At 38.1% G+C, this 27717-nt stretch overlaps 1 protein-coding gene across 1 annotated transcript in view; it reads left to right on the top strand.

Moving 5' to 3' along the window:
• PIK3C2G (phosphatidylinositol-4-phosphate 3-kinase catalytic subunit type 2 gamma) overlaps nt 1-27717 on the top strand; it is a 195065-nt gene that overhangs the window by 27272 nt on the left and 140076 nt on the right. The window contains exons 7-11 of the mRNA XM_062491554.1: nt 1973-2036; nt 7113-7229; nt 12582-12615; nt 20627-20822; nt 23497-23619. Of these exons, the coding sequence (XP_062347538.1) occupies nt 1973-2036; nt 7113-7229; nt 12582-12615; nt 20627-20822; nt 23497-23619 (534 nt within the window). The remainder of the gene's footprint in view (nt 1-1972; nt 2037-7112; nt 7230-12581; nt 12616-20626; nt 20823-23496; nt 23620-27717) is intronic.

Raw genomic sequence — 27717 nt, 5'->3', positions numbered from 1 at the left:
TGAGAAAAAGATGTTACACCTGAAGACTTGGCCAAAGCAGAGCAACAACTTGTACTAGCTGTGATTTACCAGGATTACAGCAGGAACTCCCAGGCAGCTGCTGCACAGACAAACTGCCTGGCTAGATAAAACCAGTGCAGACTGGAAATAAAAAGCTGGGGAGGTTAAAGTACCTGCAGGAGGAATTGAATATTTGGCATCTCCAGGGACGGCCACCCAGCTCATAACTGTGCTGTAATTTCAGTGCACTGAGCCTCCCCTTCTTGCCATGCAACAGAGAAAATGAAAATCTAAACATGTACCATGGAACCTGCACTTTGGGCTCGAGTTGCAATTCTAAATTCTGATTGCTCAGTTAGCCCAAATAAAACGCACGAGGTCACACACAGTTTCTCTGTAAGTAGTTGATTTGCTTTGAAGCTCTGAAAAAAAGTCAAAATACTTTTGGGACTTTCAGCTACCAGACTGCAATGGGGGTGGAAGAGTGGGGGGAAATTTCTTCTAAGCATTCTGCAGAGGAAGAACCTTAATAAAAGATTGGTGTGGTACTATATTAGAGTAGAATTTAGAAGTCAAGAAGAAAATTACAGAGTAAAGCAAACAGCAAAGAAAGAATTTAAATTGCAGTTTCCACTTTTTCATATAAACATGTGCAAAGCCCAGCTAGCTCTGATGGCCATCAAGGTAATAATAATCAGTGGGCTAAGCAAGATGGGAAAGTGGGAATTAAGGTTTCCCTATCCTTTCCTGATGCTTTGACCCTACAGAGGAGGCTGACACAGGAAGATAATTGTTCTTGTTTTGTTCCAGCTGACACATGAACAACAGCAAGAATTTCACAGTGCTTGAAACACAGAAAATTGCACAAATGCTTCTTAAAAGCAAAAATCTGAACCTGGCTACCTTTTGGGATAGCACTTGGAGCCTGTGGTTCTAAAAGTGTGAGATTTTCAGCTGGAGCAGCAGTTGAGGAGTTTAGAGAGGTGCATGCTCCTCTTCATAATCCGAATTAATTTGGTGAAGCTTTGGTAGGACTGAGCAATCCGCCTGCACGAATTATTTTGGGAACTTCTGTAGCATGACGAAAACACAGACCCCAGAGTGGGGTAAGGCTGTCTGCAGCAGTAAAACAATTCCCAGCTTAGGAAATGCTATGGAAAAGGAACTTGCTGAAAGAGTTTGAGAATTGAAACTTGAGAACTGCATGCAAATTGAGTTCCGTGGATTGTGTAGCAATGCTGCCCTGTTTTATAACATTTGTACTTGTGACTTAGCCTGTACTTTTTAAGTGTTGAGATTTCCCAGATCTTGTGCAGATGTTTTATCTGATTCTGTGCAAATTAAGTCTGTGAAGTGCTTGAGAAGGCATTGGATCATAAAATCATCTAGGCTGGGAAAACACCTTTAAGGTCTTCAAGTCCAGATGCAATAATATATCATGTACTTCATCCTTCCCTTAGGGAAGATTTAAGCACTTGCTAAGCCACAAGGAGTAAAATAAATGGGAAGTGAATTTCAATAGACATTGAAACAGCAAATCACTGATTGGAATTCTTTAACTTGAGAAACCTGTATCTTCATGCATAAACAGATTTTTTTGCATCTGTTCTTTGTGGCAAATGACAACCAAAAACCCAGGGATGTCCAGGCTCAGTTGCACGATGTCTGCGTGCATACTTGGATTTATTTTATACTAATATAAAATCACTGTCTTATTATTTCAAGTGTCTAGAATGTGGGGAAAAAAAACAAAAAGAAAAAACCCAACAACAACAAAAAAATAAGCCCAAACCTGTTCTTCTTATCTAATTCTTATTAACTTGATGTTTTGATATTTTTTTTACTTATTTTTTGTTTTCTTGTTTTGTTTTGTTTTTCTTGTTTTGTTTTGTTTTTCTTGTTTTGTTTTGTTTTTCTTGTTTTGTTTTGTTTTTCTTGTTTTGTTTTATTTTTTTTTTTTTGTGGTTCCTAGGCAGAACCTTGTCTCCGTTATTAGGAACTACAGAGATCAAGTGGAATATCTGCTGCAAAATGAGGTATTTGTTCTCAGTTTGTTACACCAGAAAAGCATTAACTTCTACATGAAAGGTATCTAATTATTAATCTGTCTGAGATGCAATTAAGGAAGACTTTTAATTAAGACTGCTTAATCTGACTTTGAAGGATATAAATTCTCTTAATAAAACTTGGTTTGAGGTTAGGAAGAAAGTGCTACAAATTTAAAATATCAAAGGTGACTGTTTCTAAGTGTCAAGGAGCTCGTAAATAAAACCAGAGATATTTGGGTTGGCAATGGAATACCTGCAATTAGTAGAGGTATAATTTATTATATGGATCTGCAAAATTTGTCCCCAATTTTGCAAACCCCCAAGCCTGATGATTGCATATTTATTATATATATATATATATATATATAAATGCAAACGTAGTGGTTTGAAGGATGAGGTTGAGCCAGCAAAACTCCCAAGATCTTTACTTCAAAGCATTGTGGGCTGCTAGCTGCATGCTACATGCTTGAAGGAAAAATCTTTTAGGAAATCTTCTCTGCTGTCCGATGACTTAGGGACAAATGTCTACAGGACCAATGGAGTCATAGAAACCACATGTTCATTTGATCTGACTTCCAAGCTGCCATGATAACTGATTTTCAAGGGTTTAAAGCTGCAAAGAACAAAAGATTTATAAAAATCAAAGAATACTGATGTAGCACGGAGATATTCCAGTGCATCCCTTCCAGAGTTATAGCTCATTATGTTAAATCATGGATTTCTTTGAAATATATGTTAGAACATAAAATGAACAGATGCTTCAGAACACTGTCACCTACATTTAAGTTCAGATTTTAATCTCTCTGGATCTTCTTGATCCATTATTATTTCTATCTTGAATAGCCAGAAAATACACATTTGCATGCAAATTTTATACATATCCATAGAAATACCCATAAACATACAGACACATACGTGAAAACATAAACATAGATCAGTAACACATAAAAATACATTACATATATATGCATACACAAACTTTTTATATTTTGTGTAAATATTTGATGCTTTTTCAAAATGTTAAACACAAATTTAGAGGTTGTTGAACTTTGTGCCCAGCTACAAAGTAAATCTCTGGGTTTGATACTGTGCAGGTATTTGCTGAATTTTCCTTTTTAAGCATCATCCCGAAGGGAAGTGTTTAGTGGATAAAATGCGATGCACTCATAACCATTTGCAGAAGTTAGGTCCCCAAGCTCAAATGCACGTGTGTATTTTTTTACTGAAGTAGACCCACCAGGGTTGTTATTTACAATCACCTCAAATTTTAGGGCCTAAAGTAAGGGGGTTCTAAATTCAAAAAAAGCCATAACCTCAGCCTTAATGAGACTTTGCAGTCCACCCTCTGCAACTGATGCTGTGCAGATATTCCTCAGACCTACAGTGAAACATTCCTAAATTTATTTTTGCCAAACATTTTTATATTGAGTAAGCAATTTCTTGAAACCATTAACTTTTTATAAAGGGAAGGAAGTACGTTTTTCAAATATTCATGCCATCCAACAGATACTTGTGTGTCTAGAGCTAAACTCCTCTGTAGTTTATTTTTTTTAATGAGGTCTTTTCTACTCAGGGACACACTCAAAGTTTATCTGAATGTCTTAAAAGAGCAGGATTGCAAGTTAATGATGTAGGTCATATCATGGATATTTTCATTCAGAGGCAACAGCGTATGGAGATTTTTCAAACCTAGAATCATGGACTATGACTTGCTTTAATTAGTGGCTCAAAAAATTATGGAGCTCTAATATAATGAGTAATATTCACAAATACATAGGAGACAAAGTAAAAAATGAGAGCCCTTCATTTGGTCTTTGAATCCTTGTTTACTTCTTTTCTCTAACTTCTGATTAGTTTGCTTAAATAAGGTCTAAAGTTGGGGTCATTTGAACTGCCCCTTAGCCCAGGTCTGCACAGGAATAATTCTGTCACTTTTCCAGGCCATTCCCATTCCCTTTACTGGGATTGTTGTTGCTCCTCTCTGGTTCACCACAATCCATCTTCTGCACGCTCTGGAATTTAAGACACTGGGAAGCACTCACATGTTGTAAATCCAGGGCACACATAAATGCTGAATTTCTGTACTCAGCTGGAAGTTCCTTAAGCATTCCATTTTAGCCAGACACACCTTGAGATCCTCAGCTGAAAAAAAATAAAAAATTAATATTTTGCACATTTTTATACTTATTTTCAAATTTATTCTGCCGTAAGTGTGGGGATACTCGCACCTTTGACTTATGGGACAAGCCCTCTATGATTATTAATCTAATTAGTAGTAATGACAAATAAATGGGAAATTATTTTTGAGGTCCATAATGACTCTATAAACCAAAAATTTTAAAAAGATAATTAATATGTCTGGCACAAAGATGGGATTGGTGCTGTTAGAGTTGAAATGTAGGTTTTGAAATGCAATTCTCAGACAATATGTGCTGTCAAACAAGCAGCCAGTTCTGAGTGCCCTGATAACCACTTCATATGCACTTCATTTTGAAATCCATTCAAGAGAGGACTTCTTAAATTTTTTATACAGAGTGGAGAAGTTCTAGAGTGAAATAGCTCTTTTTTTTCTCTTTTTTTGGTCATATAAATTTTTGAAACACCAAAATATTCTTTTAAGGTTCTGCTGTATTTAAATATGTAGAAGGGGGAAAACATTACAAGCTGTTGACTGTAGTTCTTTTGGAATTTCAGGAGACATAAAATTATTTGTGAGACAAGAATCTCCATCTTCCCTTCTTTGGGACAAAAATCAATGTGATATATCTACACATGAAAAAAGCAAACTCATTTCATGATAATATCCAGCAGAGGAATAGTGTGGAAGAAGTCAGCATCCATAATATTCAATATTAAACAATTTTATGTACTTGCCTTTCTTCATCTGCAATATGTTCCTTAGAAGTAGCTACCATAAAAATAAAGTGTATGGTAAAGTAGCTTCTATAAATATTAATACTTTGATAGTTTGTCTATGAACAGAATAGCATATTAAACAGAAATTGATGCATTCCTCAAGACACCAATTCTCTTTATGGAATAGCATTGATATGGACATACAACAATATATACATGGTGGGTGGGCTTAGGTTTTTGGTTTTGTTTTGTTTTTCTCCATCCATCTCCACTCAAGGGTTACTTTTGTGTGTTCTATTGCTCGTTACTGCTCAGAAATTACCCTGCATAACTGTATTTATAGGCAAAAAATTCCTCCATCTAATAATGCATCTTTACTTGTGAAAAAGAAAAATGCTAAGGTAGAACTTATTTAAATCAAATGCAGAATTGGAATAATATTTAATATTAATTACGAACTCTATATAGTATTTTATATATATATATGTGTATATATATATATATATATATATATACACACACTCATATATAATCACTTATTTCTTCAGTTACTCAGAGTAAAACAGCATTTCTAATATTTTGGAGTACCACGGAGCAGTCAATCAACTTCAGCCCCAAGGAGGGTCTAAAATTCTCAAGAGATCACATGCAGCCTTTTCCTTTCTGCAACCTGCAATGTGAACATTTATTAATTATTAAATAGAAACCCCAACAACTTCAGTTTAAAAGAACCTGGCCAGTAGATATTTGTGGATATTTTGTGCCATTCATTCCTGCTTCAGTTCTGCTTGTAGCAGGTAATGTGGAATTAGTAAGCTCAATATATTTTTACATTTATTTGCAATAATGACAGGTGTTAAACGTCTCACTACAGTCTCTGCACAGACCTAAAGCCTGAAAATAAAAAGCTCATCTTGGTACAATTTTTGTTTTTCAGGCATGAAATGCATGAGCTAGAGAAATGGTTTTATGGGTACATCAACATGCTAAAAGAGTATTTATCAGCACAGAAACACGGAGAATATTTATAGGGGAGCTTCTGCTTGTTCAGAGAATGTATTTTTAAGGTTTAATGAAGTGATAGAACCATGCAGAAAGCCCATGAATTTTTATTTATTTATTTATTTATTTATTTATTTATTTTCCTGAACATAGAGCACTTGATATTTAAAGATTGTGTTTTCCTTCTTTTGGGGATCCTTTCTATATATTTTTTTAATTCCCCAAAGTATTTCACCTAGCTTTTCTTTTCCCACGTGGCAGTATTTAAACATCTAAATTTATTACAAGATTCCACAGTTTTAACTAAATAGATATCATTTTGCAGAAAGTATTCAATCCACAGGTGTCAGATTCTGCAGCCTCCCACACAGTTTCTATTTTTAGGAGGAACGTGGCTGTTTTCCAATCTCACAGAAATGGGTAGGAGACAATAATGAGGATAAAACCCCAGAATTCTTGTGAATCACCTGGCTCCAGGTCCCCTCAGAAGTTTCTGTACAGCTCTCTCACACTCCTGGAGCTCAGACAAACCAAGGTTTTCCCTTAAAACCAGTCTTGGATACCAAATTTGTTGTAATTTGGACCAGCACACATTTTGTGGGAGATAATTGGACTTTAACAGAAATGATGCTATCCTTATACCATCATATATCCTTATATATATACATATAATATGTATATGTAACTCCTTATATGTATATATCCTTATATATCCATATCATTTACCATCATATATCCTTATATATCCATATATATATCCTTATATATCCATCATATACCCTTATATATCCTTTCATATAAATATATTTTTATACATCCTTATATATCCATCATATATCATCATATACTCTTATATATCCTTTTATATAAATATATTTTTATATATCCTTATATATCCATCATATATCATCATATACTCTTATATATATTTTTATATATATATCCATCATATATCATCATATGCCCTTATATATCTTTTTATATATATATATATCCTTATATATCCATCATATATCCTTATACCATATACCTGGAAAATATTGGTGATTTCAGTGCAGCCAGACTAAACCATGGTGTTTGAATTTTGCTTGAAAGGGTGGGATTTTCGATTTTCTACACCCCACTGCCATGAAGTTTATGGTGTTATTGGTAAATGCTGTGTGTCTGCTGTTTCCTTCTTTTCTCCCTTTTCTTTCCTATGAACAGAATAATGTTGGCAATGTGATTGAAGCAGCTAAAGCCATCTGCAGTGTTCTCTGTTTTGTGGAAACCAGAGACATCAGTGATGCAGTCAGGAAACTCCATGCTTTGGTGAAAGCACAGGTAAAAGCTGCATTTTCATGTCCAATTTTTCTCTTCAAAACAGAAGCTTGAACGGTTTCTTTGTTTTTGGTTTTGGTTTTTTTCTGGGTTTTTTTTTTTTTTTTTTGATTAATCAGTCCATTTTACTGTCTTGCTACATGTTTTCCCTTTGACAAGTGTTGGGTAGAGGTACTGCAAAAAAAAAAAAAAAAAAAGCATTTTGACCATGTGTGATGTGACAGAGGAGCAACAGAAGATTTGCCATGTGTTTAACTAGAACTGATATTCTCCTCCAGCTCTTTCTTGTTCCTACTCAATGAACAAATCTCTTCTTTGCCACACTGCCTATTTACCAAATCATGTGATTTCAGAGTATTCGATTTTCAGACATTTAGTACAGGTTGTCAATATTTTTTAAAAAATCTTCCAAAACATTCATTTAAATAGTGTTTTTTTTCAGATTGTAATGCCCCTGCTATTTATGCAGAAGAGTGCCAGCATCACACAGCCCTGATTTTATCTGAAATGCTCTTAAAACACTGCAGTGGGTTTCCCAGGGGTTTCTGTATGGTTGTGAACTGGGATTTTGGAGGGCGGTATCCCCTGTCAGTGTGGTCACCAGCTGCTTTGGTATGACCTCAGATAAGTCACTGTGACCCAAGTTAAAGAAGTTCTGAGCACCCAAAGCTCTTTTGAAATCAGCATCTTGGAGATACAGGTACTCAGCAAATCTGAAAATCCAAGCATTAATCACTTGGATTTACTGTGGTGTAAATGAGTCATGATAATTTTTTCACATTCTAAGGAAATTGCCTCTTCAAATTAAAAAAAAAAAAAAAAGTAACTGAGGAATTCTTTTCTGTCCTTCCATAGTCTCTTGTCATTGTTTCTCACAGCAAGTCCATGCCAGACTGGATGTGATGTTTGCGTTCAGACCATTCCCTGCCTGCAAGACTTTTATCCTTTCTCTTTATTGCTGGTTTTGATTTGGTTTCTCCCATGGTTTGTGATGAGTGTAAGAACACCAAAACTGGAAGAACCGAGGTGGCTCTAGAGTTTTGGGTTTGTTCCTCAGACCCAACCAGCTGATTCACTGAAGTGGCTTCTCTTGCTTCCCTTCCAGTTCGTGCTTCACTGCAAATCTTGTTTCTGTATTATCCTAAATCTTTTAATGTCTGCTTTGGCACCAATTGTCAGAAGTCACTTCTGCGGGTAAATCCCTGCATAGGTGAATCTGTGTTGGCACACATTTTATCTGGCATGATGGGGAACCAAATGGAATAAGAATATCCATTTGAGAAAAGCTCTTCTTGGATATTAGAGGGCAAATACTGTAGAGAAAGAGATAAAGGAAGCAACAAGGGACTCGTGATTTGCTTTCTGGTTAAACTCCAGACTCTCTTAAGAGGGGTCAGGATAATCAGTGTCTCAGTGGCTTGTCCTTGAGACAAGTATTTTGTCAATCCAGAAGCTTTCTTAAGAGATAAATGAAGAGCTGGGTCCATTTAAAAGATAGAGAGGAAAGTAACAGAACTTTTTTTTTTAGAAGGGAATTAGAGCAGAAGAAATGTATCTGGACTAATTTGTTAAAAACTTTTTTTTTTTTTTAATGAGGTAAGAAAAATTTAGTGTATTTTTTTTCTTTTAGTGCTCAGGTCAGCCCTGTGAACCCAATGTGTAAACTACCTCTCATATTGGGCTTATATATCCCTTGGTCCATTTTCAACCCCATCCTCTCTGAATCTGAGCAGAGAAATAGGTGCAGTGGTCAAAGAGACAAATCAATACCTGTTAGTGAGGCTCATCCTAAGTCAGAAAACCCCACATTCCATGCAGAATTACACAGTGGGATAAAACCCAAAGAGTACAGGCCATCTTTTTCAAGTCTTAGGTTCTTTTGTGGATGTTCACGTTTGCTTCTGCTCATTTTCAGAGTCATTGTCTTGCGGATGATTTGATTTTATTTTCAAGATGAAGTGGCTATTAATAGGCAAATAATTAAATTATTAGCTGATCTATCCTTCTGTAGAAAGAAACAAGCAAAAAAACCTCTGCTCCAAATGTTCCCTGTTTGCTCTTGCTCATTCTCCAGCATGTCAGAATTCCCAACTCCACTGGACAGACTGTCTCCAGTATTTACAGGTTCTCCCAAAACAACTCCCATGTCCTTTCTCACATGGAAGGAGTAATACACTTCCTTTTATTCTGTCCTAGCTGTTCAGTTATAAACCTCCAGAGCAAGGAGCACCCCTCCTTATCTGTGTGTGCAGTGTCCAGCACAGCAGAGTGCAGATCTCCAGATCAGAAGTGATGATGATGCTGATGCTGTTTGCTCCTCTGTAATGAGCAAAATGATATTGCTCCTCAACAGCCTCTTCTGAATGTCCAAAAGATTGTGTCCTGATTGAGCAGGCTTCAATATTTTCCTGTCCTAATATTCAGTAAGAAGCTGCTTCACATATCTCTTGACTACTGACTAGATTGTCACTCATGCTTTAAAGTTCTGAAATTTTTGAGGTTTTGTTCTCTTAATGCTGCCTCTCAGGCTTTGTTGGCTGAGCTGCTGTCTGGCCCTTGAAGCCTTCCTGTAAAAGCTGCCTGTGACCTTTGCTGCCACCCCTGTCCCCCTGACTCCCTCTGTGCTGGAGCAGACCTGACTAATAACTGACTTCAAACAAGTGGAGAGAAAAAAATACAAAAAATCCAACTATTCCTGCACCAGCAAATGCTGTTGCTGCTGCTGGCTTTTTACTCCTTTGAGAAATAGCTGCCAGGACAGTCAATAGACCTCAGCAATCTAGAAAAGGTTTGGCTTTGATTCCATAAAGCTTCATCTTTCTCAGCAGCTGAACTATAAATGTCACCAGAGCAGTAAAATATATTCCTGCATGTTTTGTAACTTGAGCACTGTCCCATTTTGTAAAAATAGCCATTACACATTACATGCAACTACCTCATGTGTAGAACAGTATATCAGTGTAACAAATCAAATTGCATCTGTATTTGTCAATATTTATACAAAACAAATTGACCAGCTTTCCTGTCTGTAGCAACATATGTAATCAAATTAGTACTCAGCAGGCAGTTATTCCATGGAGTACCAACTCCCCAAACCTCTTTTTGATTTTAACTCATGTTGAATGGTAGTGGCACTTTTTATATCAGTTTTGGGTACTGAAGAAATTATTAGATGCTGCAATATTACTGTATTTTCCCATATTGCTTGAATTTTTTCTATTATGCTCATCAGTGTAGTACCAAAATATTTTTTTTTTGGAGGAAGAGAGGCTTTCTTCAGATAAGAGGGTCAAGTGTCAAGAATTAAGTGACATTTTTGAGGCTACCTGTTATATCTCAAGGGCTGCAGCATGACACCCCAGCTAAGGAAGGAGTGCCAGGAAAACATTCTAACTGCTTTTTCACAGGGTTTCCTGATGCTTTAGTGGAATATACGGTGTGGTTTTGTGTGGAATATTTTTTAACATGTCCTTTTGGCACATAAAGCCTCAGGGAAACCACTGCTTACTGTTTCCAGTGTAAATTCCATAGATTGCCAGTATGTTTGTTTATACCTGTTATATCTGTACATGCGTGCTGCCTATTTGGAAAAAAAAAATCCAATGTGCTTCTATTTAATTCTGGTTTAAAAAAAAACCAAAAAACTTTCAGTCTTCTGTCTTTAATTAAATTGTGCTCATTACCTCCTTCCTGCCTCCTCACTGCCAGCGCTGTGCATTCCTATACTGTGGTTAAGAGATTATGAAAGCCACTGGCACCAGTGCTGGTTTCTTCTTAACTGATTGCATCTCTTTGAGAGTGTGATTTTTTCAGTCTCTAACCAACCTAACCCTGGGATTTTAAAATCCATTCAGGAGAGGCTCTGGGCCTGATGCACAATTAATGTTTTTCATCTTTCCTTTTTTTTTTTTTTTTTCATTCCTTTCTTACAGCAACTCACAAAAAAGTCCTAGGAGAACAAATCCTGCCAGAACAGGCACCAATCCACTATATATTAAGCATGCTATACAGTGTTGAAATTATAAGTACTCTGCCAAATGGTTGTTTACTTTCCAAAATTTGAGGGAATTGAACAAAGGTCTCTGTTCCCATTTGTCTCACTGCATTTTGAAGATTGTGAAAACATAATTCTCAGCCTGGATGCTGCTTTTCTCCCCTCAAGTAAGCATTTGCCTACTTCTGCTCCTCTTCACCAGACAAATGCTGGCAGCTCCAAGCTGGGTGCCAATGTATATCCAGCACTGCATTTCTTCTGCCACTTCTGCACACATTGTAATTTTTAGGAAGCATCATGCTGAATACATATGTACCAACACGAAGCATTCTCAGCCCACTGCAAAGGGATTAAAGACTTTAAAGGGCAGAAAACCTTTCAGGGCTGTGTTCAAACAGTGCAAGCCCCAGGCAATACTGAAATGCAGAATTAACCTTCCAGTCCCTCTGGTCAAGATCTGCTGCTTATTTTTGTGTCTCTTTGTTCCATGCAAGTCTGGTCATGGGCTCACATAATCATGGGGTATGCTGAGTTCAAAGGGATCCACAAGCATCATCAAAGTCCAGCTCCTGTCTCTGCACAGGACACCCCACGAACTCCACCATGTGCCTGACAGAGTTGTCCAAATTCTTCCAGAGCTCTGCCAGGCTCGGGGCTGTGACCAGTGCCCTGGGAGCCTGTTCAGTGCTGTCCACCCTCTGGGTGAAAAAGCTTCTCCTGCTATCCACTTAACCTCCCCTGGCACAGCTCCCTGCCACTCCCCTGGCTCCTGTCCCTGCTGACCAGAGAGGGGACACCAGTGCCTGTCACTGTCCCTCTGGGGAGCTGCAGAGCTCTTTGAGGTCTCCCCTCACTTCACATTTGCCCCTGGCCACCTCTGGCCAGCTGCCTGCCCAAAGGCCTTTGTAGAGCACAGTATTTGCAGGGATCTGGCACAGGAATAGGTGAAATGGAGAGCGCCTGAGCGCAGATTTGTGCTCCTCACCTTTGAGAAGGAGCCAAGACTCTGCCCTTTGGGTTTCCCATCTGACAGTGTGGGGCTCGCAGAGGGGTGGACAGGGAATTCTGAGCCCCGTGGTACCACGTGCAGGCTGAGAACGTGTGTGCGCATTTGACAAGGGCTTCTCTGTACCTTGATGTGCCCATATACTGTCAGAAACCAGGTCTTAGCTGGAATGTCTGAGGTCCTGGTGCTCTGAATCCCAGTCATGTCTTGTGTCATCATAACATCAAGATAAATCTAATTCCTTCCCCCTTTTCACCGTATTTTCCATGAGTGCTATTCCTACAATCATTATAACTTCTACCCACTCTTTTCTGAAGTGACTGATCACTTTTTTCCCCTGGTTTTGTCTTTATAGAGTTCTCTTCAAAGAGTGGAAACACCAGGCAAAGGTAGAGTGGTATTTTTAAAGTATGTTAATTCAAGATGTATCATCAGAAAACACGTTTTGCTATTTGTTTGTTTTACTGAACTTCTCTATTGGGCATATTGCATGCTAATGTGTATTATGATGTGTTATTACATTTATTATGTGTATTGTAGTGTGTATATGCTAAGGTGTATTATGAGCTAAATATGGTAAGTTGAAATGGAACTGATCTGAAAGTGTAAATAAAGCAGCATTTCCACAAAATAATCTCAAAGAGAGACTCAAATATGGAGAATGAACAGTAGAGTGAAAGAACTGAGTGCAGGTGGTGGTCATGGTAGCTTTTGATCACAACTTTCCTTGTGGAGAAAAGGGAAAATAAGGAACTTAAAGGAAGCCTGAAAAATTATTTTTCTGTGTGACTTTTCCACCTGACCCCGATAACTTTCATTCCTCCCTCTGTAAGCTTTAGTTCTTTGTGATCTTTTGTTGTACAAATAGTGTCTTGTCTAATGTCATAAGAAGAGTGCATTAATTAACTTTAATGGACAAAATTACAGACCCTGCCTTTTTGAGCTCCCACTGGCTCAGAGTGGCCAGTGCTGACAGCGCCTCTCAGACCAAGGGATGAGCAGGATCTGCTCTGCCATGGCTTTCAGGATTGCCATGGATTCCAGGGCTGCCCAAATGCACCTGGCCATGCTGCATGGACACCACCCAAGGGTTGTGCAAGACTTGAGTCTTTCCTCATTTTGTTTGAGGAAAACTATTATTTCTTTTTGTTGTTTTGTTTTTGAGGTTTTTTGCTTTGTTTTTTTTTTTTTTCCCTGAGATGCTCTTTTCCTCTCTTTCCTCTGTTTGCTTTTCTCCATTGCAGTGTGCTCAGAGAGGCAAAAAAAGTGAATCAGCTGCAGTGATTTCAGCAGTCTTTCCAACACACAGTTGGTTCAAATGCAGGTTTCCAAATGCCAGGCTTGTTTCAGCATTATTCAACTTCGTGAACAGCAGAGAAAGGAAACAGCAATTCAATTTGTAAGCTGCCAGGAGAAGCTAAGCAGCTGGAGGGCCAGGAGGGTGGGGACAGAGCATGCAGGTGCAGAAGGGAGAAGGTAAATTCAGGTTTTAGGATTCTTCTTTCTTGGATATATTCCTTTTTCGCGCGCACTTTTTTTAGCACCCTTAATGGCAGCTAATTGCTCATGTTAAAAACAATCGAAAGTTACTCATAAACATCTGCCTTAGAAACATCTTCCTCCACACACAGTTCAGAAAATGTAATTGGAATGGATTTAAAACACTCCTCTGATTACAGGTCTTTCCAAATTTGAAATGCATGGAATCAGCAGCTCTCTCAAGGAAAATTTCATTTACTGAGTAACAGGGAAGGAATCAGTGTTTACTCCCTACTTCTCTGTGCCTATTTATTTATGCCAGGAAATCTACAGCTGTGAAGATTTCTCTGCTTGTTTTTGGCACGCCCTGATTTCATAACAATTGCAGAATCCTTTTGGAAGTGTAATATTAGAAACTGCAAATTACTGATGGCAAGTCAGAGCTTGCCAGGCCATTAGTCATTCTGTGGAGTTGCCTGCATTCAAACCTGCCCATGGTAACCAAATTTCCACTTGTTCTTTTGCATGTGGCGATACACATTTCATGTATGTTTTAACGTGCTACGTGCCTTACATCTGCCCCTAATAAATAAGCTGAATAGCCTAAAAGTCAGCATATTTTAAAATATTTCAAGTTAGGCTAATGAGCTAGCATGCCAAAGCCGGTGTTGAGAACATGCCTGAGAAAAGCCAGGCGTGAGTGCAGTGACCAAAAGTGATGTGCAGGAGCCTAGGTCTGAACTCCTAGAAGTGGGAAAGCCGTGCTCCATCATCTCTTTTGGGCATCCCGAGCTTTCCCCAGCCCCTGTGTTCTCAGCTCTCACCGTCATGATAATGCCATGGGGCCTCCCATCCCCTGGTCTGGGGTCACTAGAGAGGAATCCAGGTGATATTCTCACCTGATGAAGCTGGAAGCAAAAGCCAAATAAGTGGTGAGTTGTAAGCTCCTGCCAAATTCACCTTTGTGTTTCCTTTTCCAATTCATTTGCTTCCCACTCTTTTTTTTTTTGTTGTTCATTGTGCTGAGCTGTCTAGGATGACAGGCATTCAAAAATCTGCAAGCCTGTGACCCAAAATTAAAGGAAAATCGTAGCCTTAGCTCAGTGCTGTTAAATCTTTCCAGATCTCTGGGAAGCTAAAATCCACGTGCCTTCCTTCAGCAAGCAGCACATTTGCAGATGAAGTCAGGATTGACAGCCAAGGATGAGACAGACTGGATTTCCCATTTCTATTATTCCTTTCTGTCTCTCATATGTAGTCATGTTTATCTTGAGGGAAACAGGATGGAGTTTTAACAACAAGAACAGCAATCAGTTAATCCAACTAACAATTTCCATTTCCTTTCCCCCTTTTTCCCCAAGAGATGGTTATTACCCTGAGTATCATAAAAGAGTTTTGTTTTCCTCCATTATAGCTTCTCTCTACCACAGAAGAGAAAAAGATAAAGGATACTATTAAAAGTAAAGCCTTACTTAAAAAATTATTTAGAAACTACTTTAACCTTGCTGTTTAGTAACAGATTTTCAGAGGTTTATTATTAGTCATTCACCATGGACTAAGCCAGTCAAAGACTATATTCAAAATATCTAGCCTTGATTTAGTGTTCCAATAACAGCCTCTGTTAACAGTGTTATCTCTGTAGAACAATTTATGCCACTGCTGTGAATAAAGCAATACTTATCCACATTATGCCTAAGTCTGGATCATGTTCTTTTTCCTGTCTGTGAAGTCCTTAGAAGATTATATTCAAGTTTCAGTGCTCAAAATATTTTCTTTATTTCTTGTTAAATGGGAGGAGCTATAGGCATTTCTAGACGTGAGCACCTTTCTGCAGCATCAGGTGTTCACAGAAAATAAAGATTACTCGTGTTAACAGAGATTTAGCATTGAAGTTTGCTGCGACCCAGAGTGTGAAAAAGCTGCAGGTGTAGAGCAGAAGTTCTCAAAAGCTGATGAATGAATTCATGCTCACTCTGTGTCTACAGCCTTGCTACTTCAGGCAGGGATTTCAGCAGATCAGACAGGATGAGCAGCTTTCAGAATTTGAGCAGTAATTCTCTGGGACCCATCCAGAAATTCTGGTGTGCACCAGGAACTGGTGGTGTTGAATGAAGACTTTTGCAAGGGAATTGCTGGAGTCATTGTCTGGTAGAGCTAACACAAAAATGTAATGCTTGCAGTACATGTAATGTAGTCGTTTTTACATTTAAGACTGGAAGGTTTCTCTAACTGTGCTTGGGATTTAATATTTATTTTTAGTAAGTCTTATTATTTCTGATAATAAAAGCATTCACAATAAAAATGCTTTTTTTAAAAAAAAGGAGGAAAGGGAGAAAATTAAATATTTGAGGGGGGTTTGGGGTTTTTTTGTAGGTTTTTTTGGTGTTTTTTGGTGGTGGTGGTTTTTAGGGGGGAGGTTTGGGTTTTTTGTGGGTTTTATTGTTTTTTTTTGTTTGTTTTTTTTTTCTTTGTTTTTGTTAGGTCCTTCTTTGGAGTGAAAAATTCTTTTTCTTCCTTTCTTAGCACACACCCATTGCATTTTTATTTTGGGAAAAACTCTTTTTGTTTCAGAATATGGAAAAATCTTAAGAGATTTTTATTGATCTAATTTCCTTTTTCTACGTGTCTCCTGCATTATTTCCAAACCTGAGCACAGCTCCTCACCTCTGAGTTGTTGCTGTGTCACATCCTGTTATACTGTCCCTATAGCCAGAGGCTTTTTAATCAAGAGCAATTCTAATTAACTACAACCCCCCAGTTCTTCACAAAAAATAGACAGAAGTTATCAAGGCATTATAAATCATATAGGAGCAGAGACATTTTTGAGCAGGAGATTCTTAAGTTGCTTTCAAGGGATAATCCATAGGGAACTTCAACTAGGAAGAGGAAACAATCCAGTAAATATTGGTGCTTGAAAACTACATCTGATCAGTATATCCATTTCAGCCTTTCCTCTTCCTTATTACAACAGTGACCTGATGAATGCTGCTTAGCTTTTTACCTAAAGGTCAAGTGGTTTTTATCTGTAGTTTTGGGTTTGGTGTTTTGCATGTGTGTCCTAAACTGCATTCAGTTTCCTTTTTTCTCTCTGAAAATAAGTTGGAAAGGAAAAAAATCAAGCTCCCTTTCTCAAAATTATTTTTGATCTGTGAAAAGGGTCATAAGCCTTAATTCCAAATTGTGTTCAACCAGATTTTTGTCATGTTTTAGGTGGAGAAAATGTGTCTAGTTCAGAGAGAGTGTTTAACATGTGTTGAACTGACATCATCTGCTGGTACAGTAACAGCAAAGTCCCTGCTCTGTTGGGAGGTTTGGCAGTAAAACCTCCAAAAAACCAAAGAAATACATGTGAATTGTAATACTGGGCTGAGCAGAAAGAGTAAGTGGGTTTCTGTAAGGAACAGGACACTGCTGTACTCCTCACTCAATCTGGAAGGCACCTGCAGGTGTGTTCATTAACACCTTCAGGACTGTGAGCACTGCTCTGCTTCTCACCACGGGCACGATTCCTTCCTTCAGACTTCCCAGAAAAGGAGCAGGAATCTGGCAGGTATAAGCATGCCTGGCAGCTGTGGTTAAAGTTCATTTCCCTCTTTCTCATCTCATTTCTGCATGTCAGATTTCTCCTCACCTTCAGTGAGAAGTGATGGTAAATAATTTCACACCAGAAATACGTCACCAGGTTTGACTTTTGAGATTATTAATCTTGGTCACAGTTCATTTTGCAGCGTGGTCCATTCATTGTCTCTTACACACTGGGTATGCCTGGGACACCTTTCTGGAAAATAGGTTTTGATGTAGCTCAAATTATCAATCTGCTGTAGGAAGTCCATGGTCTGTGCTTTGTAAATCAGTGAAACGTCAGTCCTTTCTCAGCTGAGATTTATTAAAAGGCATAAAAAGCAGTAAAATTTCTCTGCCTTCATGAATGGGTGATATAATTTCAGCCTACCATATCCTATTCAGCAGCTCATTAAAATACAGTGAGAAAATGCTGACCAAGTTTTGTGAGTAATGGATGTTTACAGACTACCCAAGATGTTTCCCTCTCATTCAGTTAATTGCTGCTGCTGGTCCTAATGACTGAAGAATGGGGGTTGGGAAAGGGTTGATTCTGGCACAGAAACCATAGACTGCTTTATAACTGAGAACCAGCAAGAACAAGAAAATTAATGTTGGAAAAAATCCTGGACCTGCAGACCAGATCATCCTGGGACATTTGCTTAAACCCAAGGAGCTCTGTTCCTGAAGATATCTTCATTCTGTATGTCCTAATACTTAGATGAATCATGCTGAAGGACATTTGGCTGGCAGCTCAACTGATTGCTCCCCAGTAGTTCCATTGCTGCCTTCACCCCTCACGTGCTGTCAGAGCAAGATGAGGGGTTCAGTTTGCTTTTGTCTGCTTGTCTGGTTTTTACATATCCAACATCAGTTTTGTGGCCCAGGTAAAGCATGAGAAAATCATTTTTCTGCAGGCGTGGTCAATGGACAGGGCAGCTTGGATGTAGTGATAGGCATCTTGCATCTTAATCACGTCCTTGTCTGGCACACGTGCATTTTCTCCTATGGAAAATACTCCATTGTGTGTTTTCTCCTGACTTTATTATTTGGAAATCCTTTGCTCATGGAGCATTCCCTTGTATCTGAGGCTTAGCTGAGATAGAATATATTTCTTCTTGTTCTGGAGACAAAATTTGAAATGTTGCTTTATAACACATGCACCTATAATATAGATTGTGTTAAAACTGCACATTTCCACAGATTCTGAAGTAGCTTCCACCCTCTTTTGGAGAAAATGCCGAGAAAGGTTTGTTCAGAAATCACTGACTTCAACAAGCCAATTTTCCTAAGTAAGGGGTTTGCTTTCACACTACATTTATCTGTCAGCCCCTTTGAACAGATTGGAAACAAGGAATCTCTCAAGGAGCTGCTGGTCCTTAATGAAAATAGTGTGGTACTCTTCAGATAAAATAACTGGTTCAAATAATAGTCAGCTGATGTCCTCTTCTGGACCTCTTAAGAAGGTTCCACGTGTATCCCTAAGGGTAAATTCTCAAAACTTAAAAGAATTCAGTGCAAATTCAATGTTTAGTTTGCAGTTACTAAGTGATTACACATCCAGGAGGACTGGGAGTGAGAATTAAATGGTGTCCTGGAGAAAAAAAATCACTAGAGCACAAGATTTTTTCATCATTATTGTGGTGAAGGATGACAAATGGTGAAAATACTAAAGAGGAAAAATAATAAAGGCAATTAAAGCCAAGTGGTAGACAGAGAGAGTAGAAGAACTGAGTTTTTTAACCTGTCAATCTCTAAAATGATTCCATTTTCATATGTGGAACATGATTACAGCATTACAAATTGTACTGCTCTAGCCAGTCCTTCATGCCTGCAAAAATTTCCTGTCGGTATTTCCAGCAGCAAACCTCAGTACATGTCAAGCTATTTCAGTTTGATGTGTATTTCTATTGCTACATAATTAAAATTTGTCTATTATGAAATGAAGATAAATAATTTTTGCATGGTTTGTAATGTATTTTGTGACTCAATAGCTCTGGGTAGCTGCTGGTTTAAAGGCAAAAGGTATCAAAGAAGGAGAATAAAATTCCTGACTGGGAATAGGGTTTTTTGGAAACATTTCTGTCAGGAAATTGGGATATCTAAGGGCAGTGAGTGGTGGTGCCTGTATCTGATTTTGGGCAGGACTGCTGCACCTACCCCAAGTTAAAAAAAGCTAACTGGAGTCGCAGGCTTCCTGTTCCTGGGTTCTTTCTTCTTTTTCTTTTCTTTTTCTTTTTTTTTTCTTTTTCTTTTTCTTTTCTTTTTTCTTTTTCTTTTGTTTTTTTCTTCCAATAGACACCATCAGCTGATAGATGCTTTCTGAATTCAGTGGCCAGACAGATCCGGGGAATACAGAGTCAAGAGCTGTAGTGGGTGGTGAGAATATGTTCTTGATCAAGTATAAAAATGTGAGTTAGAGGGGTAAAAAGGGGAAGAATTCGGGGTTCTCCTCTTGGAAGACAAATCAGCCTGATCTTGGAACAATGCAATATATTCTGCCACTTTCCCTGTCAACCTAGCTCATGCTTGAGAAGTGAGTGCTCTTAACAGCTCTCTTCAATTGGCAAAACAGGCAACCCCAAGCAGCTCAAAAAACAGAGAGGGAAGATGGATGATAAAAGCTATTAGCTGTAAAATGAAATAAAAAAAAAAAATTTAAAAGTAATAAAAAAAAAAAGGGTCCTGCAGAGCTGAAGCCAGCAGGAATGACGCAAATCACAAATAAAGCCGTGGTATAAGTTAGGGTACAGCCTGCATTTCATATCTATTTGTATAGATATGTATTTCAGTGTCAATTTTTCTGTAATACTATCACCCACCCATGACCACCTGAATTCTGTTTTCTGACTGTTACTGCTGTTTTACATGTTTTATTAATTCTTTACCTACAGTTGCAACAGCTTTCTAGTCTAAAAATGTAACCAGTGCCTTTTTTCCCTTCTGCTGCTGCCTTACCAGTTCCCTTGAAGTAAGTAGCTACTTAGGTGCTGAAATGACAAAATTCCTACTTGATACAAATCCTTCCAGCCCAGAAATTCAAAGGCTGAAGTGGTATATGTGAGGTACTGAAATGACATATCTGAGGTATGCAGTGGCTTGCTGTAGTTGAAAATGCTTACTTTGAAAATGCCTTAATTTGAAAGCACTGTAATGAAAGTCTGTTAATGATCCCCCAGAAAGGAGCTAAGGCTGGTTTCAGAAGCACAGATGGCTAATTGGCTTCAGTTGTAGGTTATGTCATTTTAATTAAATTTTATTAGGAAGCATTTCGAAGCCATAACTGATGGTTTAGGATAAATATAGTTCTTTGCAAATGACCTGTTGCTAACCTTTATTTATTCCTCTGTCTCCTCTCAGTGTTAATAGAGGCTGCTGTGACTGAGCTCTCCACGGCCATCTCTCACCTCATCCATGCCTACAGCAGCAGCTTTGATGCAAATTTCCAGCTTGCCAGCATACCTAAGAGCCCTTTATGTGCAGACATCAGCCTAAATTCCCAGCTGAGCTTCACTGTTTGTGCTGCCCACAACATCCCAGAAGCCTGGGTGACCAGGTAGGAGGAGGGCCACAAGAAGATGTGCTGTGTCTTTGACAGCGCTCATGTTCCACAGGCACCAGCTCACCTCTCCTGCTCTGGTGGTGGTCCCAAACCAGTGTTAGGCACTGTGGGCTGCAGGACAGGTAACTGGAAGGTTGGAGACCCCCTTGCCAAGTTAAACCAAGGGGTTCTTTTGTTTGAACTCAGCCCCAGTGAGGTTTTCTCAGCAAGTTTTGCTCTTGGTTTGTTCAAACCCTGTCATGTGGCTAAGCAGCTGAATTGGTGATGCCCTTCATAGGTGTGGTTAAAGTTTAGAGATCCAAGTGTACTTACTATCAGCATAACACAGCAAAAGCAAAGGGGACTATTTAATAAAAAATAAAAATAAAAGAGAGACGACTTAATGAAAAAATAATGGAAATATTCTCTTCTGCATTGCTCAAATTTGGTATTACTAGTTGTCTCATTGAGTAGCTGCTTTTGCCAGTCTGAGCAAAACTGATGTTCTTCTCTTACCACTGCAGTGTGATCAAAGGGGGGCAGGTGAACACAGTCTGGTACCATTATTTTTATGAGTCAAAAAGTTGTTCTAAAAGTTTTTGCTAATTTTTTCAATTAATGTTAATTTTCCCATTGCTCCCTCTTTACCTGCAATCCCAAATGACAGTGAGATCATTTGCATAGACTGTACTATAAGCACTGCCTGCAATTAGCTATTTAACAAAAATCAGAGAGACTTTGCGTTAATTAAGGTAATAAATACAGAACTATAGTCACTATCCTGATTTCAGACGGTTACAGCATTCCCACTGCATGTTGTGCTTTACCAGAAAAACGTGATATTACACAGAGCCTAAAGGTCACTGATGACTTCAATGCTATGTTCAAGCACGTAAAAATGAGAACATTTCTTCCTCCTGCTCTCCCTCTCCAGTCTTTCCAATATTCACAAACAGCATGGACTTTTTATCATGAGCTGCTGCTCTAACACTTGATTTCCCCAAGTTCTTTTATTGACATTTTTCACATGCATGTTGCCTGTTCTTGTTTTTCCGAACTTCATGAATTCATGCTGGCAGTGTCATGGATCTCATGTTCCCTTCCCAAAGGTCACCTTATGGTCTCACAGCTGCTTTAACATGTATTTTAACATGTCTGCGGATGTATAATGTATAAAATGTATTCTATAAGAAAGAATACACATTATAATATATATTATATTTTGTATCAGTGCTGTTGTTTAAATGTTGTTTAATCGTTTGATTTTATTAAACGCTTTTATTTCTTGAACTGTCCTCCAACTCTTTGAAAAATTTAGACTCTAGGGGAAATATTTCCTAGTCCTACAAGGTAGTTTTTCCTTCTCTGAATTGACACCTCATAGGTACTTCAGGCGACAGACAATTTTTCTTAAAACCTAAAAAAAAAAAAAATAATAAAAATAGAAAGTAAAAATCAAATCTGCTACAGTAATTATAAATATAATGTTGTGAAAGAGATAAACCATCATTCTTATAAATATGGGAAATTCAGGCACCAGCCTCAGATCTCCTGTTCACATTTGACTCTTTGCCATGTTCATCATTCTCGTCCAGGGTGAGGTCTAAAGCTGAGCCTGGCAGGAACATCTGGAAGTTACAAGACTAATTAGGAACATTAATTATTTATAATCTATTTTGACAAATATTTTAGAATATTTCAGTAAGAGGCACGTGGAACAAGGGATATTCCCAGACCTGAATTTCACTCTGAAGATGCTCAGTTCATTTTCTGAAGGCCAGCACAGAGAGCTTTAATGCTTCTGCTGTAAAAAAATGTACATATTCCCTTGAGGACTAATGTAGTTTTTTACAGATTGGGAAAATAAGGTATAAATAGAATAATTGAATACCCTGGGTTGAAAAGAACATTAAAGCTCATCTCATGCCAACTCCTGCCCTGGGCAGGGACACTTTCCTCTATCCCAGTTTTCTCAGAGCCTCATCCAACCTGGCCTTGGACACTTCCAGGGATCCAGGGGCAGCCACAGCTGCTCTGGACAACCTTCCCCCCCTCCCAGTAAAGAATTTCTTCCTAATATCCAATCTAAATCTGACCTACTTCAGTTTAACTCCTTGCCCTGTCCCGTCACTGCATTCCCTTGTCAAAGGTCCCTGGAGGTGCTGCAAGGGTCTCTAAGGTCTCCCTGGAGCCTTCTCTTCTCCAGGATGAGCATCTCCTGTTCTCTGAGTCTTCACAGCAGACATCCCAGCCCTCTGAGCAGCTTTTGTCCCCTCGGGACCTGCTCTGACTGATCCTCCACTTCCATGAATTTGGGGCCTCAGGGCTGGTTGCAGTTCTCCAGGTGGGAGAAATCTTGTTCACTTCATGATGAGCAAGTAGCAACACTTCACTTATGTCCAAATTTTAATTCACTGCAATAACGAAAAAATAAATCAATGTCAAAAACATGGAACAGCACCCGGGTGTCTCTAAGACTTCTCTTTAATTCTGAACTTTAAAGGAAAACAAACAAACAAACAAAAAACCTTAAAAACCCTTCCATCCACTCATTAATAGGATACGAATTACTGTAATTCCTTTTCCCATGTAAAGATGGATTTTCACAAGTTCTTGAGTAGTTAACTTCAAATATACTGTAAGGGACATAATTTATCACAATTAATTTTTTTTTTTTTCTGCTTTGTAGCTACAAAGTCTTCTCTTTTTCCTGTTTGCTAACTTATGCTGGGAAGACAATATGTCAAGTGAAGATTTGCAAAAATACTCCTGTTAAAAAATCCTTCTTTTTCCTGGCTGACTGGAATGAGAAGTAAGTTTTGGCCTGTGTTTGATATATGTTTATCTGACAGACGTTACACACCCAATATTCATTTAACACAAACAAAAACACATGCATCTTTTTTTATGGATGTTCTTCTGAGCCAATTAAACTGCACACAATTCACAGAAACTTAGAGTTTGGGATGAGAAAGAAATGGGACAGCCAGAGGAAGGGAAATAGGAAATAGGAAGGGAAATAGGTAAGTCTGGTCTGACAATAAACTAAATTAAAATGGTGAATAGCTTTTGTTCACTGGAGGCATCCAGGAGCGCTGGAACTGAAAGCAGATGATGCCAAAGGTTTTATTTCTGTTCTTTTGAGGAATTCCATCTTTTAGATATACCATTAGTACATCTAAAATACAGCTGGAACAATTCTTCAAGGTCCTTTTTTTACCAAACAAGGCTGTTTTATTCGGTTGTTTGTTGTTTTGTTTGGTTGGGTTTTTTGTTTTTGGTTTTGTTTTTTTTCTAATAAGAAGGATCTACAGTTTTACAATGAGGACCTTAATTTGAGAGGGGGGTTTTAGGGTAGAGGCTGCTTGTTAGCTGCCTGTCTCACACTCAAACAACATGTATTTAAGGTAATGGCATGAAAAAATCATATTTGCAATAGATGAGAGAGAAATTCACATTTTATGGTTTGCTGGTGATATGGACTTCTTCAGGATTCTTGAGAATGACATATTTCTATTTGCAGTCTTTGAAACCTTTGGTGTATTGTCTCACTCTTTACTGAATTCTAAATCTAAAAGCAGTTTGGTTACATGAGAATTGAACAAAGGCCACAAGTCTGAAAAGCTTTGGTTTTAGGGATTTTTAGGGTTTGGTTTTTTTGTTGTTGTTGTTTTGTTTTGTTTTGTTTTAATTACAACTGAATACTCATGATTTCTGTTTCCCTTTTTCTGAGGCACACAACAGTTTCAGACTGGTCAAATGGAAGAACTTTTCATGACAAACACATTTATCTTAGAGTAAAGATATGGGAAGATTAATATGTTTGCCCTACGATTAAGAAACAAAATGGGTTCACTTCTGTTAAGTATCCAAATTATTATTTTAGGGTTCAACATCTGCTTTGGTGCCTCAGTTGTGTCCATAGCATTTGAGTGCATAACCCTCAGTCTTTTGTATGATTGGAAAGTGGCTGCTGTCCTTGTGCTTAAAAAATAATATTGTTCCCTTTTCCTCTGTAGGAATTTTCACCTTGTCCAAGTTTTGGTCAAGTAGTGTCTTCTGGTATAAATAGGCAGATAACACTGAAGTGTAGGAGGGAGTTTATATTTCTTAGGGGCAGTTTTGTCTTCTAAAATGTGGCTAATGCTCTCCTGGAATGCATCTTACAAAACATTTGCTAAAACAAAAGATAGAATAGAATAGAAATTAATTTTTAGCATGGCTGAAACAGAAACTCTGCTCTTCTTCCATTTCATGAAAATGTAAAGCAATCAGACTGAAGTTTCAGGCCTTCCATTGGAACCTCTCCCTTGCAAAATCATTGTTAAAAGTGCACAATTCCATCCAAATCTTATTGGAAAAAGAAGAAATTAAACATGCAGACCAAATCCTTTCATTGGTCATAGGTGCCTGTAAGAGGCTCTTAATGTCAGCTCTAGAATTGTGTGAAGCATAATGGCATCAGTTTGTAAGAGCACCTTTTTACTTTTTATTGTTGCTTGATTTAAAAAAAAAAATCAAAATCAATTTCAAACAGATTTGAAAGCAAAAACCTGAATTTTTTTATCTGTCCATCAGGATTTGGAATATTTTCCTCAAACATTAAAGGTATTCATACATTTTCTGCCTCCCACTGATTGAGCTAGATTTCTTTAAGTCTCAATACAGGAGGGGAGGCTTCTTGAGCCCCTTGTCCTGAGGTCCAGGCTGAGACTCTGGGGAACCAGGTATGCCATTATTTATGTTTATTTAACATGCATCCAGAAGTGGCTTTTGTGAAAGAATGCTCTTTTTGAGCCAAAATAGAGATGCCAGGTGAGCATTTTAGATCAGCTAGCAGCATTAAATGGAGAGTAAATTTAGATGAGATGTTAGATTAGAAATTAGATTAGATTAGAAATTCTTTTCTCTGAGGTATGGCACCCAGATTTGTTGCCCAGAGAAGTTAAAAATGCATGTGGTAAAAGGTCACCAGGAGGAGCATCTAGGCCATGAGGAAGTCAGGTATTCTCTATATAGCTATGGATCATTCAGGCTATGAAATAAACCTGGCTAATTCAAAATCTGTTCTGATCTTACATTAGGATTGATTTGAAAAAATTCAGGGGGGAAAAAATGGCAAGTAGTGTTTTGGTAATTAGGAATCCAGGGAGAGAGCTTCTGCCAAGGACATGGCCTGCCTTATTTGCTGGTTTCCAAGAATTTAGTTTCTATTTTCAAGTGCTTTAACCAGTTAGTGTCTGAACTTTAACTTGATGGGTTTTTACATAGAAATGTGAGCATCTGTTAAAGTCTGTTATCATATTTAATCTTTCCTAGAATGTTCTCAGAAATGGAATAATTTGATACCTAAGCAGGTTGCTTTGTGCAGTGTTTCTTCTGATTGTTCTTTTTTGAGAGTATGCCTTGGGAAGGTGTGATTGTCTTTTTGGTGCAAGTCCAAACAGGCTGCTGCCATTCAGATTATAATGTGCAAAGTCCAAATTTGCCCCCCTTATTCTCTCACCAGTTTCATTTTTCAGTGGCTGAGAACTCTTAGATATTTTCTTTGGTCTTAGCTGGTTGCTCTTAATGCATTTATTTCACCATCTCCCCTTTTTCCATCCTTCATAATTGATGCTAAACCTACAGACACAAAGTATGGAATTAACAGCAAGCCCCATTCATCACCTCAGATGCTTTCTTGGCTCTGGGTTTCCCTCTTCTCTGTATTTTGTTTGGCTTGTCTCTTTTGTTTCCATTCTCTCAGGGCACAGCCTGGGCTTCCCCAGAGCTCTTGTGTGCTGAGTGCTTTTAGGAAACAAGTTGTATATTAATTTTATCTGATATCTGTGAATGGCACCTTCCCACTGAGCAGCTTCTTTGTCTTATTTCTGGCCAGAGTTCCATCCCTACATCCTCCTATGGCCACAAAGGGTGACACCAGCTGGGTGAATTCAAATGGGCTTTAATTAAAACTTAAATTAAAATTAACATCTGATTAAATCAGATTGACTTAATTAAAGTCTATACAGATACACAATATTTGTGTATCACATCTCCAGAAGGGAAGTTTTGGTCATCTTTGACCCTTACTTTAACTCTTGGGAAGTACGAGTTGTCAAGAGTTTCCAGGCTCTTCTTCTATAAATAGTGGAATACGTGTCCTAGGGAAACTCTGGCAAGCATTTGCTTTCTGCACGGATGATCCTGAGAGTTTTTTCTTCACTGCTGCAGGTTCAGACAGAGTGTTACCAATTGTCTGTATCACAAAATGCATGTCTTGATTTTTTCTTATCGTCTCTTCAAATCATTAATGGTTCTTTAAAGCTAACTCTGTCAAACGTTTTATAACAAGTACTGTTGGCTTCTCAGTGGGAAAGACAGAACAAGTTATTTTTAGCAGGTAAACCAGTTCAGTTTCCCAATAGCTGTTTCTAACTAATTATGAGTAAGGAAGAGTTCATGAGACAGGGAAAGCAAACTTGAAAGCTGTAAATAGGGACACGTGGGAAGACAGTTGAGAATTGCTTCTCAGTTCTGTTCCTGGTAATCAGAAAGAGTGGGAAATGGCTGTCTTGCTTTGTTATTCCAAGAGGGAGGTGTGCAAATTTGCATAATTTCCAAATGTCGGAAGACTAATGATCTGAAATTTTGACATTCATGTTAATTTGGGGTACTTCAGATTCTCAGCTGAAAGCCACCTACTTTCTTTCAGTAGCTTCTCAACACATCCAAGGAAACTTTCTCAAATTAAATGGAAATTTGATGGATTTGGAACTGGGAGCAAAATCTTATGCTTATTTTTCCTTTTGCTATTGCCATGTCTTACTTCTAGCACCCATAATTCTTATATGTTTTACAGGCTAATATACTTTTAAAATGCAGTTTCTAATTTCTCTTGCTGTTTAAGTGTGACCATATCTTTTTA

This window comes from Cinclus cinclus, chromosome 4 (genome assembly GCF_963662255.1).
Source record: "Cinclus cinclus chromosome 4, bCinCin1.1, whole genome shotgun sequence".
NCBI lineage: Eukaryota > Metazoa > Chordata > Aves > Passeriformes > Cinclidae > Cinclus > Cinclus cinclus.
The sequence above is the reverse complement of the archived record's forward strand: the minus strand, read 5'-3'. Positions and strand labels throughout refer to the sequence as shown.